The 18,249-nt window shown below is 44.5% G+C and overlaps 1 protein-coding gene across 1 annotated transcript in view; it reads right to left on the reverse strand.

Moving 5' to 3' along the window:
- Top1 (DNA topoisomerase I) overlaps positions 1-18,013 on the reverse strand; it is a 97,960-nt gene extending 79,947 nt beyond the window's left edge. The window contains exon 1 of the mRNA XM_048810938.1: positions 17,983-18,013. Within this exon, the coding sequence (XP_048666895.1) occupies positions 17,983-17,998 (16 nt within the window). The 5' untranslated portion in view covers positions 17,999-18,013. The remainder of the gene's footprint in view (positions 1-17,982) is intronic.
- Positions 18,014-18,249: the final 236 nt, after the last annotated feature.

Genomic DNA, 18,249 nt, shown 5'->3' on the forward strand with positions numbered 1-18,249 from the left:
CTGCGGTAAGCGGCAGCGGCGGCGGGCCTGAGATCCCGGAACGGCTGAGGCGGCGACAGCGGAGGCGACGCTGACAGACTGCCGGGCGGGCGGCGAGAACAGACCCCAGCAGTTGTGTAACAGCCTAAGTTCGCATTTCGGCTGATTGCGCCTGCGCGGCCGCTTTTAAATGGGACGTCGGCGACGTCAGCGCTCGCGGAAAGGGGATGAGGGTTGAGGCCCGCCCCCTTGCAATTCGAAAGGCGGACTCGGCTTGGCATCTCAAGCTCCGCCCCCGGCCCGCGCGCGCCGCTGTGATTTGCATAAAGAGCCGACTCCTCCCCCGGAGGCCCACCCAGAGCACACTTCGGTTCCTCTCGCGGCGCCCTTTCTCGGAACACCGAAACCCCCGTGGAAGGAAGTGCGCAGGCGCTGCCCGGACGCCGCCTCCGGACCAGAGCCAGCGGCGCGGCCACGTGGTGGGCCTTTAAAGGCCGCGGCGGGACCCAGCTGGGTCGGGAGGAGTAGACGTCCGATCTCCTCAGAGGTGGGGAGACTGGAAGTTGCCAAAACCTTGGCGGCCACGACCCCACGACTCTCACCAGCGCCTAAGATGCTAACGCAGCCGTGAAGCCGTTTGGCTGGAGGAGTCACCTCCCCAGCCTTTGTCCAGGCTCCCTAGTTTCTGAATTATTTCACACACACACTTCTTTAAAAATTTCTTTAATATTTCATTCAACCAAGAATCCAGTTTAGCTTCAATTTCCAACCGCGTGCAAGTAACCGTGGGTCACCAGGACGCTAGTATCATTTTGTTCGTTGTACGAAACTTACTAAGCATCTAAGATGACCCAAGAATTGTGCTGAGGAAAGAAAGGGACGATGCAGGGGACCAAAGGGAACCAGAACTGGTAAACAACGACCTGATTTTACCCACTGCTGTATCCCTAACATGCTTTGGGGAGAGATAAGTAGGGAAAATGAACCATCTAAGCAGTAACTACTGAATGCCCCGCTCTGAATCCTCAAAATATCTGTGAGGCCTCCTATTTTACAAAAGTCATAGGGTCTCAGAGCTGAGTAACATACAACCCTACCTGACATTTACACTTAGATGCCTCACAAACACCTCCAGGGCTCAGCCCCTCTCCACCTATTGAGAAAAATCCCTGCCCTAATATTTTCTCCCCTTTTCACTCTAGTCCGGCTGATTGCAGCTTTCAAGCCAGAAATCTGCATTACCTCTTGCTTGGATTATTACAATAGGATGGGGCTGGGGCTGTACCTCAGTGGCAGAGGGCTTGCCTAGCATGTGTGAGGTACTGGGTTCGATCCTTAGCGCCACTTAAAAATGAAACAAATAAAGGCATGCTATCCATCTACAATTACAAAATAAAACAAAACAACAACAACAACAACAAAAAATGAAAAACCAGGGTAATAGGGGTCCCTGCTTCCATTCTGGCCCTCTCCCAAACTTCTCCAGCAGTTGCTCAAGTCATGTTGTCAAAATACAAATCTAACTATTGTCAGTTTTGTAAATTTTGCTACATCTATTACCACTTCCACTATTATTTAATATTTTAATGTATTCCTTGTTTTTGTAAGTATCTCTATCATATTTTGGAGTGAGTTGTGAATGCTTCAAAGCTCAACATAAATATCACTTTCTCAAAAATGGCCCTGCCCCTCTCCCCTAACCTCCTTCTATACTACCTGATAAGGCTTTCATGTGCCTATCAAGTATCCCTCATAGCGAGTTTTTTCATTTTAAATATATCACAATTGTTAAGTTAATAATAGTGTAGTGGTGATTTAATGTCTGTCTCCCCTGCAGAATGCAAGATCTGTAAGAGTGAGTGAGGACTTGTCCATCTTGCTTAGCACTCAGTCCCCAGCACCCAGCAACAGATCTTCTACAGACGTGGTAATCAACCAGCGAATGAAAGCAGAGTAATGTAGCAATTAGAAACACATGCTTGGAATCAAACCTAAGTTTGCATTCTGCTCTCTATTAGTTTATATTAATTCATATCTACTCTCTATTAAGTTATTCCCAGTTTCCTCATCTGGACAATGGTGTTACTTGTGATTATCTAATAGATATCAAAAAGAAATAGTTGCCTGGTACAGTGGTGCACACCTGTAATCCCAGCGGCTAGGGAGGCTGAGACCAGAGAATCCAGAGTTCAAAACCAGCCTCAGCAAAAAGCGAGGTGTTAAGCAACTCAGTGAGACCCTGTCTCTGAATAAAATGCAAAAATAGGGCTGGGGGTGTGGCTCAGTGGTTAAGTGCCCCTGAATTCAATCCCAGGTACCTCCCCACAAAAAATAGTTGTTTAAGGGCACACAACTAGTAAGTGACATGTCTTATATTCAAACTCAGGTTGGCCTGCTTCCAAAACCATGTTCTTTCTATGAAGCAACCTGCCAGAACCAATTTCACATTGCTCTTGGTGTTTCTTTACATACTCTTTCCACTTCAGAATTAATCTCAGCCCAGCAGGTAAGGCATATGGCTCCCACACACTTGCTTCAGTTGGGCCAAGATAATTCAGCCTTCAAGAATAATGGTACCACCTACCACCTCTTTACCTTTACCCCCAAACCCAAGGGCCTAGGGATAATCTACTTTTGCTTCCCAGGTTCCTCCCAAGAAGGTCAGGTAGGTGTAAAAATAGAGTAGACTTCTGACTCTCAAGGGTCCTCCTACATAGACACACAGCTTTCCAGGCATATCATCAGAAGCTGAGTTTCTCTTCCAGCATGTGTGACTGGCAGTGCACAGAGGTTAACTGGCTTACCCCAACCCACATCACCACTCTTGACACTTCAAACCAATGACCCCATACTACATCCAGTACTTGAGAAGATTATTGGTTATGCACAGAGGAACTTTGTAATTTTAACAGTTTTGTATTTATTTCAATATGTTTGAGAAAAAAATTAATCACCATATCAAATTCATGGTTATAACTCCTTAGGATGAGGTTAAAAAAAGTTGAATGACTGATTTAGATAAAAAACTATCCAGGAATAACACAGAGGGGGAATAGAAGACAAATTCCAGGAATGTCAAATGAGATTTGGGAAATATTACTTTAAGTCAAGACTGTTTTCTCATGGACCAACCCAGCCGCTATTAAAACAAAACAAAGCTGACAGTGTAGGCTTATCTCCAAAGCATACTTTATGAAATGTAGGTGATTTATAGACATTCCACCAAAAGGAGAGCTTCACGCACAAATCCATACATCATTATGTTTAAAGTTAAATAGATCTTTTACCAGAGGACTTCTCAGAGTCTTCAATATGCTAATACCTGTGTGACTTAAAAGAAGGACCTAGTGGCTATGTTCGGTGGCACATGCCTATAATCCCAATGGATTGGGAGGCTGACACAGGAGGATTGCAAGTTCAAGGCCAGCCTCAGCATCTTAGGGAGATCCTAAGCAAATTAGTGAGATCCTGTCTCAAAAATAAATAAATAAATAAATAAATAAAAAGGGCTGGGATATAGCTCAGTGGCAAAGTACCTCTGGATTCAATCCCTAGGACCAAAAATAAATAAACAAACAAACAAACAAATAAGAGGGCCATGATATGCACTGTCTCCAAACATATATGAGCCCAGAGACACTTTTATCCAGTCTATCTCTTGAGTTGGGCTCTTTGAAATCACTGGATTCAAAAATGCTGGATCTAGGTGATTGCACAAGATTTAGTCTCATCCATTTGCTTCTAACTCTCTTGAGTTTGTTTTTATCAAAGAGACCCAAGGCTTATCTCCCAGAACTGAACACCTATGAAGTTTCCTGGACAACTCCTGCTTTTCAGGCGCCTTTCCTCAGACTTGCAGGGTTATCAGTGAACAATATACATGAATGCAAAAATGCACTGTTGTTCCTCTGCTATAGGTGTTTGGACCACAATGGGAACTTCACCTAAAATGGGGCACTCAGATTGAAATCTTTGAGGCTTTAAAATTATGCCAAAAGGAGAATAGTTTGGTCTCTTCTCCAATTAATAGATCTGTAGTATATAAATTAGGGGGAGAAGGCCTGAGAAAGTTGAAAGAGAGGAGTGAAATTGGGAGGGGAGAGGAAAGATAACACGTAGAGAGAAGCCCCTGAAGAAATCCAAGACCTTGTTTCTACTTTCTTCTGAAGCCAGGTTGCATTTCTGTTCTGGTACCTTTAAATAAATTCCCTCATTTGCTTAATCAAGCTGTGTTGGGTCACGCAAGACTGAGAGCTCTGCATGATGCTTGATCCCAAACCATCCTTGATTCCTGGGCACGGTCAAGGCGTTTGCTATCCTTTTGGCCTCTACTCTTGGACCCTCATGCTCTGCCACCTGAATACCCTCCTGACATTTTGCCCCTAGGGTGCTATTATATCCTTGACTTTGCCACCTCTTCAACAGCAGTGTCTTTTAGAAGTTTCTTCCCCATGATGCATTGCTTAAAAAGCCTACATTCCCCCACCTCATTGTTGTTGTTGTTGTTGTTTTTGGTAGTGGGAATTGAACTCAGGGACATTCAACCACGAAGCCATATCCCCAGCCCTATTTTGTATTTTATTTAGAGACAGGGTCTCACTGAGTTGCTGAGCGCCTCAGCACTACTGAGGCTGGCTTTGAACTCGTGATCCTCCTGTCTCAGCCTCCCGAGCTGCTGGGATTCCAGGTGTGCATCACCTTGCCTGGCCCCTACATCCCCTTTTCAAAATTTGGACACCCTCAGAAAAGAGCCTGCTTGCAGCTCCACAAAGGTGATTCAGGCCAGAGCCCAGTAATAAGAAATATCCCTTTGCCTGCAGGTAATGAAACTGTTTAGCAAAGGTGGAAAAATGTGGAATTAAAAGGATAAAGTCAACAGGAAAGCTAGCAAACCTTGAATTCTGGAATGAGAGGAGGTCAGGCAACAAGGATTTAGAAGCTGGCCATGTGGCTTAGGGCAGGGAGGGGAATCCACTTTTGCATACATCCATTGTCTTGCTGCCAAAAGACACCCTGGCTGTGATGAGGACATTTATTCATTCAACCAATATTCCCTGAGGAATGAGGGTATAATAGGTACTATGATATAAATTGGACCTATGATAAACCCTGTGAATATATTAATAGGACCTAATCCTAATTATGAAAGAATTCCTAGTCTGATAACGAGACAGACATATTTCCCAACTGATACGCTTAGGTACAAAAAATAACAGAAAAGAAGTGGCCAGCCACCATCTGGGATCTCTGTGATGAGGGAAGTACATCCAATTCACTGTGGTGGTAGCAGGGAGAGCAATATTAGGAGAGGCTTCCAGTTGGATAATGTTCTTGAAAAATGAGGAGGGGAAGTTCTGTGGAAGAAAACGAAAGATATTGCAGGAAGAAAGCGACACATGCAAAGGCAGAGAATGATGGGTGTTTTGGTCAGGATGCAGTAGAAGATAAATATGAAGATATACCAGTGACTGTGAGCATAGCAGAGGGAGCTTGAATAGGTACAAGCACAGTACTGTGGAGCTGACACTGAGACAGGCAGATGAGCTAGGAGGCCCACTGAGACTATTGGTAGTGTTTCATAAGCATCATTAACCATGCAGGTCATTTGGAATGACTGTGAAGATGCTAACTGTGAAGGGGACAGCAAGATTTTGGCTTTCGTCCAGGTACAGCCCGAGGAGAAGTGATGGCAGCCACTCTCTCTAACTTTCCCTCTCATCCTGCTGCACAGCAGGTAGTGAGAGGCAGAAATCAGGGTTCCAGAAAACACTGAAAGATCCTGGGAGTGAGAGAAACCCCAACCTGACTCAGCATGATGTCCCCCGAATGGAACAGAAGTAGCAGCTTCACTCAGTAAATAGCAGGTGACAGCTTAGCCAAGATCAGGCTTTGAAAAAAAATCTACATCCCCATCTCCCTACAATGTGCTCTCCAAATCCTCAGTCTGACCCTGCACCTCCCCAGAGCCTGGCTCACTCAAGTATCTTCTGTTCCCTGCATGGTGACCTCTCCTCTTGCTTCCCTCTTTCACTTGCCCTCCTTGACCTTGTTAAAAATAATGTCTCACATTTAATTGGTTACTTGCCACATGCTCTGCTCTGTGCAAAGTACTTCACACATGTTGTCTCATTTAATCCTTGTAATAACCATAGGAAAGGGGTACTGCTAATTTCATTATTGTACAGACAAGGAATCTCAGCAACATTGACTTGCCCAAGTAGCTTGACTACGGAGCTCTGACTCTGAATCCCTAGGAAAGGACCATCAACACTTGCTGAGTTTTCTACTTTATTACTTATCCCTTAAGCACTGTTGATTTGGTTTCTACCCTACTCAGGGACTCCCTAACTTCCAAATGCAGCAGGTTTATTCTTCTCTACATTTCTGCAGAACCAGTGATGTAAATGAGCACATTCTTTGAAGACTTTGCATTTGGCTCCAATGACCATAATTCTTCTGGTTTTCCCTCTATCTCTCCAAATGCCGTTTCTTTGCCTCCTCTCCCAGCACAACTTCAGTGTTCTCAAAGGTTCCATTATCAGCCTTCTTTTCTTTCTGTATACCCTCCTCTTGATAGCTTCATGGATCCAATATTGACTTCAGTAGGCAACTTCTCAAAATGCATGTCTCTAGCCTTGACTTCTTTTTGGAGCTCTAGAAATATTTACTCTTATGTCTATTGCATGCATCCATTTGATGACTCCACAGTCCTCAGGTCCTGAGTTCATTTTTCTCCTTGAACTTCCCCTTCTCTTCTGTGGTCCCTGCTCAGTGAATAGCTCTACTTCTTAGTTACTCGGTCTCAAAATCTTGGCTCCTCTTAACTCTTGAGCCTTTCCTCCATAAACTTCTATGGAATCTACCCAAGGCCTTCTATCTGCCTCTCATTCCCTGGATTTTCATTGCCTCCTGCCCCTTTACTGACTTCCCTGCATATCTCTCTCTCTCTCTCTCTCTCACTCACACACACACACACACACACAAACACACACACACACCCCAAGACCCAGGTACCATGCCTGGTTCTAAGAATTCAGCTGTGAAGCAGAAAGACAAGGTCCCTGCTCTCAAGCTCAGGCCTGGTTGGTGAAACAGACAAGGGAACATGTTAATTGTCCCTTTCTGTGATAAGTGCTTTGGGGGTAAAGTACAGTGTGTTTGCTGGGGAAACCCTTTAGAGGAGCTGCTATCCATAATTAAAGTGTCAGGCCAGGCTTTCCAGTGGAAGTGACACCGAAACTCAGGCCTGAAGGTGAAAACAAAAGTGAACAGGTGAAGGTCGAGGAAGAACAGACAAGGCAAGGGTGGGAGACGAGTGCTAGAGGCCAGGGGAACTAGTGGGGAAAGATTTAAGCCGAGGAGAATACACTTCACCTGGGAGAGCCACTGGCAATTCAGCATGACTGAGGGGTAGGTGGTGAGGAGGAGGAGTGAGAGCTGGGGCTTGTAATGGCTTGGAAATGCTTTGAGTGTGTCCCCCAAGGCTTTGTGTGTTGGAATTGAATCCTCATTGTGAGGTGTCAGGAGGGTGGAGACTTAATCTGACTGTAGTGCTTAGAGGTGGGGCCTTTGAGAGGTGATTGGGATTAAAGTCACTGGGGCGAAGCCCAATGATCGGATGTTGGTGGCTTTATAAAAAGAGGGAAAGGGTCAAGACATGTGCACACATGCACGTGCCTATACAGGCACACTCTCATACTCCTTGTCTCTTGTCAAGTGATGCTCTGGCCCAACCCAGGACTCTGCCAGCATCAGATGTGGTCCCTTAGCCTTGTTCCTCTAGAACTGTGAGCCAAAATAAACCTCTCTTCTTTATGAGATTATACTCAGCCTGTGATATTCAGTTATCAGCATCAAAGAAATGGAATAATAACACAAGTTACAGGGGTAAGCAAGGCCCTACGCAAAAGAATCTCTTGAATTGTCTTAAGGAGTTTGCAATCTATCTTCAGCACAATGGGAAGTCACTATGAGTTTTAGGCAGTAGAGAAACATAATCAATATGAATTTTAGAAAATATTACCTATGGTATAGAAAGTAGATTTGAAAGCTGTTAGACCACAGTTAAGAAGGTGGCTGTCTTCATGTAGGCAGAAACAAGGATGACAATGGCCCTGGTAGCAAAAAAAACAACAAACAACAAAAAACAAAAAAACTCGAGAATGGAGAGAAGTACGTGTGGGTGGTGGTAGGGTGGTTGATGTATCAGTGATTTATTATATATGCCAGAGAAAGACATAAGGGAAGAGTCAAGGATGTGAATGGAGGTGCCAATCACAAAGACAGGGACTACAAGGGGATGGCCGGGTTTGAGAGAAAGATAAAGTATTCGGTTCTACACATGTTGAGTTTGAAGTGTCTGAGGGTTAGTTGGGTCATGATATCTAGCAGACAGGTGGACATATTTCTTTGGAACTCAGGAAAGGTACTAGAAGTTGTCCATATCAAGGTGATCCCTGAAGTGATTCGACTAGATGAATTCACTTGGGAGGGCCTGGAAGGATAGCCTTATTGTAGGGTTGGGTTTGGGCTAGGAAGTGAAGAGAAGGTGAAGAAGTGGAGATAGCAAGGTTTTTTGTTTGCTTTTTGGTATTGCGGATTGAACTCAAGGGCACTTTACCTCTGAGCTACATCCCCAGTCTTTTTTTTTTTTTTTTGGCCTCAAACTCATGATCCTCCTGCCTCAGCCTCCCAAGTAGCTAGGATTACAGGCGAGCGCCACCAAATCTGGAGAGATAGCAAGTTTAGACAAGTCATTCAAGAGGTTAAGCTATAAACAGGAAAAGGAAGGTGATGCAGCAACTAAAATAGCCTGGAGTTAAGAGAAGGTTTGTGTTTGTTTTATGATGGGCAGGACACACTCATATCCAGCAAGAGGGTCTGCTGACTCCTAGTTCAAGGCTTTCAGATTATCCCAACCCCGTTGAAAACAATGCTAAGCACAGTTGATGTGCCAAGAATTCTGGGTCAGATAAAGAGACAGGTCCTTTTGGAGGAGATTGCCTCCTTTGCCTCTAAGAGACCACAAGCTGCTTTCAACCTCCCCTCCAGGGTTCTGGGCCCTTTCCCACAAAACCACTTGAGGATTGACTCAAGAGAACTAGTTTTTCAGGATGGCTTATCCGGGACCTTGAGGCTACTCTCCTACTAAAGGACAGAATCCAGGCCTGCAGGGGAGGTCTGTATTTTTCCAGGACTCAGCTGTGGGTACCCGCAATGGGGTCTGGCAGAATAGCTTTGATGATGGACCTGGAGATAGATACTTAGAGCCCAGGAAGATGGATGTCCTTCATAAGCTACGTAAAGCAGTTAAGTTCCACTAACATTTCCTGATGCCTATTTAGTGTAGTAATGTGAGCAGTTCAACATGGTCTCCCAGGTTGAACAGTATCCCTGGTAGAAGAGATAGAAAAGTAATACATCAGCTACAATACAATATTCTGAGACCTTGTAGGAGAACCCTCAGGAAAGGGAAGCCAGCAAGACTCTTCCATGAGAGTCCAGCTCCAAAATTTTGATGGGAGAAAAACAATGCCAAAATTCCAAATCCTCCCACTGACCTAGAACTTGGCTCTCTTTCTAATTTGGGAAAGATGGCAACACAATCTATTTTAAATTGATTTTTTTCCTTCCATAGAATTTTCCCTTCCTGGTGAGCATTTGTGTTCAGAACTAGGAGACAGAACATTGGGAAAATATTTGCACAGATCTTTGCAGCATATTAAGTCTAGCTCTGGAACCCCCCCAAATTAAAAGCAGATGAAGCCACTGTTGCTAAATGTTGGAGAGTCCCTGGGCTTGATCCCCAGACCTCTTTTCTTAGTTCTCTTTATTCACTATCATATCTACTCGTGTGGCTTTAAATTCCAATTTTACATTGAGAAATCCAAAATTTATAATCTATATTAAGGATCTTGCCCCTCAGCCTCAGATTTGTATATCTGGCCAACTACCCAATATCTCTATTTGGATTTCCAGTGGGCTTCTTAAATATAATGTCCCCCAAATTCAGATTTCTATCTTTCTACCAGAATCCATTACTCCCTTGGTCTTCTTCATCATAGTTAATGGCTCAGGCCAAAACTTAAAGTCATCCTTTGCTCTTTCTCTTGCCCACCCACCCCTCGTATACAATCTGTCAGCAAATCCTGCTGACACCACCTTCAAGTATCCAGGTACTAAATATTTTTGCTACTCCCTTTGCTTCCACATCAGCCTGAACCTCCATTGTCTCCACCTGGTTCAATGCAGGAGCCCACTAACCTTTCTGCTTCTGTGCTTGTGGTCCCATGACACACACTCAAAACAAGTGACCCTTTAAAACTGAGAAATCCTTTTAGAGTATGAGGTCACATCACTCTTCTTGCTCAAAACTTTCCAGTGGCTCCCATCTCACTTAGGGTAAAGTCAGAGTCCTTACAATGGCCCCCAAGACCTAACCCCACCTGCTCCTCCACAAGGCCTCCTTCCACCTCACCTGCTGTGCTGTCCACCTTGATCATCTTGTTCCAGCCTCCCTAGTCTCTGTATGATGCTTATCATTTGCATTTGCCCTCCAGCCTCAGACCTTTGCATTTGTGAGTCTTTCTATCTGAAGCCGCCTTCTCCCAGATATCTCCATGGCCCAGCCCCTCTCTTGAACTTTAAGACCCTGCTAACATCTCTTTTCAGTGAGATTTCTCTATTTAAGGGTACAACCTTTTCCCCTCAATCCTTCCCATTTCTCATCCCTGTTATATTTGTCTCCAAGGCACTTGTCACCATTTAATTGACTACATATTTTGCTTATCTGTTTGTTGTTTGTTTCCCTTACTAGAATGTAACCTTGATGAAGAGAGGGATTTTTATCTAATATTTTATTAAAATATTAGACTCCTACCCTCCATAGAAGTACCTGCCACATGTAGGCTGCTCAGTTAACACTGGTTGAATAAATAAGTAAGTTATGGGCAGCAATAAGCTTCTCACAGGTGTCAAGCAGGGCATGGAAAGTGCCAGGAAACTGCTTGCCGTGACTGTCTGTCATGATTCCCATTTTCTAGAAAAAAGAGACTGAGTCTTGGAGAAGTTCCTGCATCTTTCATACTGCATGATCATTGTCTGATACCCAACTAGAAGTAAAAATTTTGAGCTCAGGCACCATCTCTTATTTATTGTTGCATCCCTGGCATCCAGTAGTAAGCTGGACACATCCTTGGTGCTTAAACATTTATTGCATGAATGAATGAATAAATGAATAAGTGAAATGGTCAAGCCAGGATACAAGCTCACAACTGCCAACTAGCAAACTCTCTGTCCACCCCATTCCACAGCAGAGTGTCTCTAAGACAGCCACAGAGCTAACAGTTGTGCCCCTCCCCCTGCAGAATGCCTTTTACAAATACCCACAGAGTCAGAAGTACTTCAGATAGGAAAAACTATTCACTAGCTGGTCATTCTTTCCCTTTACCCCAGGCACATGGAAAAAATTTCTCCTCGAAATCCCTCCACAGTTCCCAGACACACAATCAAGGTCCCTTTTATTCCCTCCCTCCAGATGTGCAGTTTGCCTTTCTGCAATCCTCAGCTGCTGGATCAGGCTGCCTGCCCATCAAGCCGCTCACCCAGCCAATAGCCACTGTGAGCCTTCTCTGGGTCACGTGACAGCTGAACTTACTCCCATTCCATCCCACTGGGAGTTGGCTTGGTTCTCTAAGCCTCTGTTCCAACGAATTCTCTCTCTCCTTTGCCTCTTCTCTATACTTTCCAACATTCCCAACCCCGTGTCCTAGGCTTATAGAAATGGCCCACTTCATCCATGGATGATTGTGGGTCTCTTGTCTCATCTGTTTCCTTCTCTTGTTTCTTCAAGAGTACTTTTTTCTTTTGGGGGCAGGGGGCAGGGTTTGAATTCAGAAGTGCTTTACCACTGAACCACATCCCAGTCCTTTTTATTTTGTATTTTGAAACAGGGTCTTGCTAAATTGCTTAGGGCCTTATTAAATTACTGAGGTTGGCTTTGAACCTGTGGTCCTCCTACCTTAGCCTCCCTAGCTGCTGGGATTATAGGCATGTGCCACCACACCCAGCTTAGATCAGTACTTTTTAAACTATGGGAAGAGGAGCACTGTGCCATGGACTTCTCAAGAAACCCATGCAGCTATGGGCCATCTCCTCCTTCCAAACTACGTATATACTTAAACACCGAATTTGCTTAGAAGTTCCAGAGTTCCTCTTTTAAGAGCCCCCTTTCTGGCTGCTCTATTCTCTCCCCTCTAGATTTTTAGTTGTATTTCCTCTCAAGTCAAATTACCTGGGCTCCTTTGGAAGTAGAAGTTTCTTCCTACTGTATTATCAATACCTTTATTATTGATAGAAATGATAAGATTGGTATAATTTTTATGCATGGATTGATTTTGTCCTCTTAATCACGCCAAGAGGAAGAAACTATTATTGTCTCATTTTCACAGACAAGAGAACTGCTTGGCTACATGTTTTATCAATGTCAAAAAGTTCTATGCCCAAGGGTGTTTTTTTTTCTTCTTCTTTTGCTCAATGGTGTACTGCTTAACTCCTGTTTTCTTTGACATACTGCATTTCCCCTACCTGAAACCTACCTTTCCCCCAACCTACTCTCACCCTCTGATGTATTGCCTGTTATTCTTAACTGCTGTTTTCATTGACCTCCCCAACCTTCACCACCTGAAATCCATCTTTTTTAGCCACCTCCCCCCACTTCTATAAAGTTCCCTCCTTCTCCCCAAGCACTCTTCAATTGACCACAGGTGGCTTCTTTGTAGCTGTTTGAACACATGTGAGCCATACAAGGGTTTCGTTTCCCCTTCCATTCTAAACCCAGGTGTGTTAGCCTCTGTGATCCTTGATGGCCCCTCATGGGGCAATGCCCTCCTTCTCACAGTAGGCCTGGGCATTTCTGGGACCACCATCCCTGAAATCTAGGGAAGAAGAGGGAAGAAGACACCTACTTTGTGTCAGGTCCCATGATAGGCATAGGGACACATAGCCCAATCTTTAAAGATCTTCGCTTCTGGGTACTTTCAGGTATCCTATTGATGGGCACCTGGAGGTTCTAAGATGACTGGTCTGATTTCATCTGCTCTCTGGATTTGGATGCTTAGGGGCTTTGCTGAAGCCTAGCCAACCTTTAGTTGCCCTCTTAGCTATCAAAAATGCTGCTCAGAACTTACAGGAAAAAAACATCTCATTAATGGTTAACCTCTTCTTCCCCAGCTCAAATCAGACCAGCCCGATCATTTTAGTTGGGTTCATCAGAATCACACTATTTTTTTCTTAGTGGATAAAGTAGTGCATCATCACAAAAGCAATTTTTAAAACTATTTATGGAAGTGTATTATACATACCCCAAAGTGCACATATCAAAAATGTAGAGCTTGATGAATTTTTACAAACTGAATGCATCTATGTAACTGCACCTAATCAAGAAACAGAACATGATCGGCACCCTGAAAAACCCTGTGCGTGCTTCTTTTCTGTCATCATCCCCAAAGATAATCACTGTACTGATGACTTACAATAGTATTGATTGGCTTTGCCTGGTTTTATCCCATACAAGCCATTTTAAAAGAAACAGACCATCTTCTTGTCTACCACCAAGGCACACATTGTGATGGATGACTGATTTATCCAATTAGTCAATGACCAGATGTTGACTGTGTCTAATGGATTAAGGATCCTCTGAACTGAACCAAGAACCTGTAGTCTCAAAGGGACTCTGGCTATAAATTAATCCTCCACCAAAGCCTCCAGAATCTCAGTGTGTTCTTTATAAAGGTTCCAGAACATGTCTGACCACTTCCTCTGACACAGTTTGCTGCCCACTACTGCTTTTTTTTTTTTTTTAAGTTTTAAAAAAGGGAAATTAGAAGTTCTGGGGAGGAGCCTCTTGCCCCACACAGAAATCCAGACTTGATCACTCTTAGTGATAGAAAATCATCATCTCACAAGGCCACTTACTTACTGCATTTTCCAGACCATTCTAGCAACTTAGTTTCAAGTGGTTTAAACACACACACACACACACACACACACACACTCTAAACCTTTTTGCCTGAGCTCAAAAATGCTGCACTTCTTCCTCACTGATCCTAGTCCTGACCTCTGTGACTTCCCAGAATTAGTCAATTCAGTAATCAGGTTGTGAGTGCAGAGAAACTTGAGGTTGGCTTCTTGAACCCTAAGTTCTCCCTGTGGGAATCTTGGGATCTCCTGAGTTAAAGATGTGACCAAAACAAAATTTGCCAAAGAACATTCGTTTGGACACTAATCCCTGGAAATGCTTTATGAAAACAAAGTTCTGAGCTCAGATAAGTTGGGGAAATGCTATATGCTCTCTGGTCTGTTTCTATTATTGTATCTCAGATTAGTTAGCACAGAGAGGACTAACTAAATTTTAACTAGCATAAAAATCCTGTTTCACTTTGTCAGTGTTTTCAAGATGTATTTGACATAGAATCTTTTCTTTTCTTATTTTTCCCCCTACAGACTACCCATGAATATTTCTCAGAATTAGTTTCCCCCAGAACAGGAAACAGATTAGTTAGCTTTAAGCATCCTCCAAAACTGTGCCATCCAATCTGATAGCCACAAGCACATGGGGCTATTGAGTACTTGAAATGTGGCTACTTCAAATCAGCATTGACTGGGTATAAAATACACACCAGATTTTGAAATAAATGCTAATAATTTGTATATTGATTATATGTTAAAATACCATTTTGAAATATTGAATTAAAATGTCACTAAAATGAATTTCATCTATTTCCTTTTACTTTTTAAAATGTGGCTCCTGGAAAAGTTACGTATATGTGTGTATGGCATGCATTGTATTTCCTTTGGAGAGTGCTGCTCCAACAATCTGTGACAGTGAGGAAGGCTTTGTTGGCCTGCAGAGGAGCTTGGGAGAGGGAGGGGCAGGAACCAGCTGAGGAAGTATAGGGGGACTGTGGAATTCTTTGGAGGGGCAGCTCATGAAGCTTGAGGGGGGGGTGGTCAGGAAGTGGTGACTAAGCTGAGGCCTGAAAGATGAGAAGGAGTTAGCCAAGCAAAGGCAGAGAAAACAGCATGTGCCAAGGCCTTGAAGTAAAAGAGAAACTGCAAGCATTCCAGGGTGTCTGAGGCTTGAGGACAAAAGTTAGGGAGTGACCCAATATGAGACCAGAGAGGGCAGTGAGGGACAAGACTTTTGGGACCTGATAAACTCTAGTAAAAGGTTTATCCTGAGTGTATTGAGAAACCACTGAAAGGTTTTCAGCTGGGTGAGGCTAGGCAGATTTGCATTTTAGGGAAATTACCACCCCCACTTTTTTTTTTCCTGACCCTGGGATTGAACCCAGGGTCTTGCACATGCAAGGTAAGTGCTCTAACACTGAGCTATATCCTCAGTCCTTTTTATTTGAAGTGGAGTCTTGCTAAGTTGCCCAGGTTGGCCTTGAAGTTGTGACCCTTCTGCCTCAGCCTCCTCAGAAGCTGGGAATCACAGACATGTGCCACCATACCTGACACTACCCTAACATTTGGGTAGCATGGATGGGTGTAAATAAATCTGGGGGAAGAATGGTGAAGTCATCCAGGAGTAAAGTGATGAACTCTGGACTATGCTACAAACCTTGGCATTAAGGAAAGTCAGTGTCTGGAAAATAGAATGAGAGGTGGGACCAGGCTACTCCTTGGAGACGGGAGCAGGGCAAGAGTAGATGAAGGATAAAGCTATTCTGGTTCTGAGTTGCAAAGCTATGATGGGAAACCAGAAGTCTGTGGGAGGGAAAGCTAATGAGTTCAGTATCATTCAAGTTAAGTTTGAAAAGCATGTGGATGCCCACAACAAAGTGGATAGCCCAGCCCAGAGCTCAGAGGAGAGTTATGGGCTGCAGGTAAAGTTGAGAGGGAAGCATCTCTCCCATGAACCCCAGGTTGCTCATCTGCAAAATGGGGATGCAACCTACTTCCCAGAGTTAGTGTGAGAAGTAGCTGATGTGAAGTATTGAAGGTGCCAGCCACAGCACAGACATGTAGTAGGTGCTCAGGAGTCACTGGTTCCTTCTTTCAGACGGTCTCTCATCCTCATTTCCCACAGGGACAAGCCCACTAAGGTGTTTGCAGCTGCTGATTCCTTCTCTAGTATCCGCAGGAGCCATAGCTGTGCATCTGAAGTCTCTAGTGCGGTAAGGGGAGATGGTACTGGAAGGAGTTGCGGGAAAAGGGGGGTGGTCCTGGAGTAAGAAGCAGGTGAGCAGCTGGCATTTGCAGTGGACAGGACTCTGCTCTGGGAGCCAGTAATATAGGCTCCTAGTCCCAACTCTGCCACCAGCATTATCAGTAAGCCTTGCTTTGTTCTAAGCCTCAGTTTCTCCACTGGTTCATGAACTAGTCTGCTGGCTAGACCCTTCCCTGATTCTGTCTTTGCCTCCTTCTCTCTCCCAGAAAGATTCTTGTGCCTTCTCTCTCTCTCTCTCTCTCTCTCTCTCTCTCTCTCTCAGTACACTGAGGCCTTACTCACATATGCTAGGTAAGATCGCTACCACTGATATAACACACATCCCCAGCCCTTTATTTATTTTTACCAGGCTGGGCCTTAAACTTTTGGTCCTCCTGCCTCAGCCTCCCTAGTAGCTAAGATTACAAATGTGTGCCACCACTCCTGGCGTCTCTTCTTGACCCACAAAAGACATCACTTCCTTGAAGACTTGGCTCACTTTGAGGCTCCTGATGGCTCCTTCCTGGGCAGAGGGCCAAATTCTGACAAGATTAAGAAGAGGTTCTGGGACTGGGCCAGGCTTGGAAAACAGGAAAGATGACGAACTAAACTGCCCTCCTTCTGGGGATTGTTTATTCCAGTGTTCCCTCAACTGAGTTTTCTGGATACATGGCAACCCTTGACTTTTAACCCTCTCCTTGCCCTCTCCTGGCCCCCAGCTCATAGTACATCTCAGTCATAGAGCTTATTGGATAGACTTGCTCCTGCGTCCACTTGGCCGATTGCACTAAACTCCTGGAAAGCAAGAAGAACACAGATCTCTACCGAGTGCCTACCAAGCCCACGGAGGAACCGGCTTCTCAAATAAGCCTCTCTACAGCTCCTTCGGGTAAGCAGCATTCTTCCCATTTTGTGGCAGTGATAGCAGGCTCAGAAAGGCTAACCAAGGTCACCCAGCATGTTTGTGCAGCATCTAGAAGTGGGGAGGCTTGGAAGGGAGAAGGACGACTTACCAGTTCAGAGCATATTCTTGGGAGGCTGGTGAACCTTTCCTGGTTTGAATTCTGACTCTGCCACTTACTGGTCATGGAATTTGGACAAGTTCCTTGTGGGAGGCAGTGTGGGGTAGCAGTTAAGCTCACAAGCTCTGGAATCAAATGTCAGTTCCACCATCTGCTAGTTTGTGACCTTGGGCAAGTTCCTTTGCCTCTCTGCACTCCAGTTTCCACAGCTGTAAAGCAGCATAATAATAACTCCTACCTCATCAGCTTGTTGTGCGGATCAAATGTGATAATCCACGGAGAGCACTTAGCACGGTGTCTGGCCCATGGTCAGCCCCATCCATGTCAACTATGGTATGAATGTGGGCCTTGCTGACTCTGGCTACCACCTGTTTCCCTGCCTGTTCACCTGTCACCCTGATGGCTCACTCAGCACTAGGCGTGTGGTAGGTGTTCACTGGCTTGCCGACTGAAGGAGTGGTTGGGAATTGACTCAGTGTTTCTGAAAACAGCTTTCTGACAATGTGTGGGAGTAGGATTCTGGAAGAAGAAGATTTTCAGGAGTTTCCCAACCAACCAGCCAGGAATTGCTTTCTGCACGTAAGTATGAACTTTAAAATATTTCCAGGTCAATTTTTTTCTTCTTAATGATAGCAACCTATGCAATCAGAAGCATACCTGTAGTCACATCTGTAGAAGCAAAATATTATTAACTGTTCAAATGTTACATAAAGTCCCAAAATGGAGAGCTTAAGTCGTAAGTAGCCCTGCTTCAAAAGAATCACTCACTGTTTATCTGAGGCATATCCTTCCAGACTTTTCCTCTGCTTGTTCTTCATTTTTAAGCTCCACCGTGTGTCCCATTCTGTTCAATCCCGCAGGTCCCTGTAAAGGCAGAGGTGACTGCTTGTACCTTAGGGGAAGGCACAGTTGGGGCAGGACAGAGAATTCATGGAACTCTTAGTCAGCAATTAAAACTACCAAGGTACCAATGACTCACCTATTCAATGCACATCTGCCATCTGGGACTTGGAGATCTGGAAATGATGAATCAGG

The sequence above is a fragment of the Marmota marmota genome, unplaced genomic scaffold (assembly GCF_001458135.2).
Source record: "Marmota marmota marmota unplaced genomic scaffold, marMar, whole genome shotgun sequence".
Classification (NCBI taxonomy): Eukaryota; Metazoa; Chordata; class Mammalia; order Rodentia; family Sciuridae; genus Marmota; species Marmota marmota.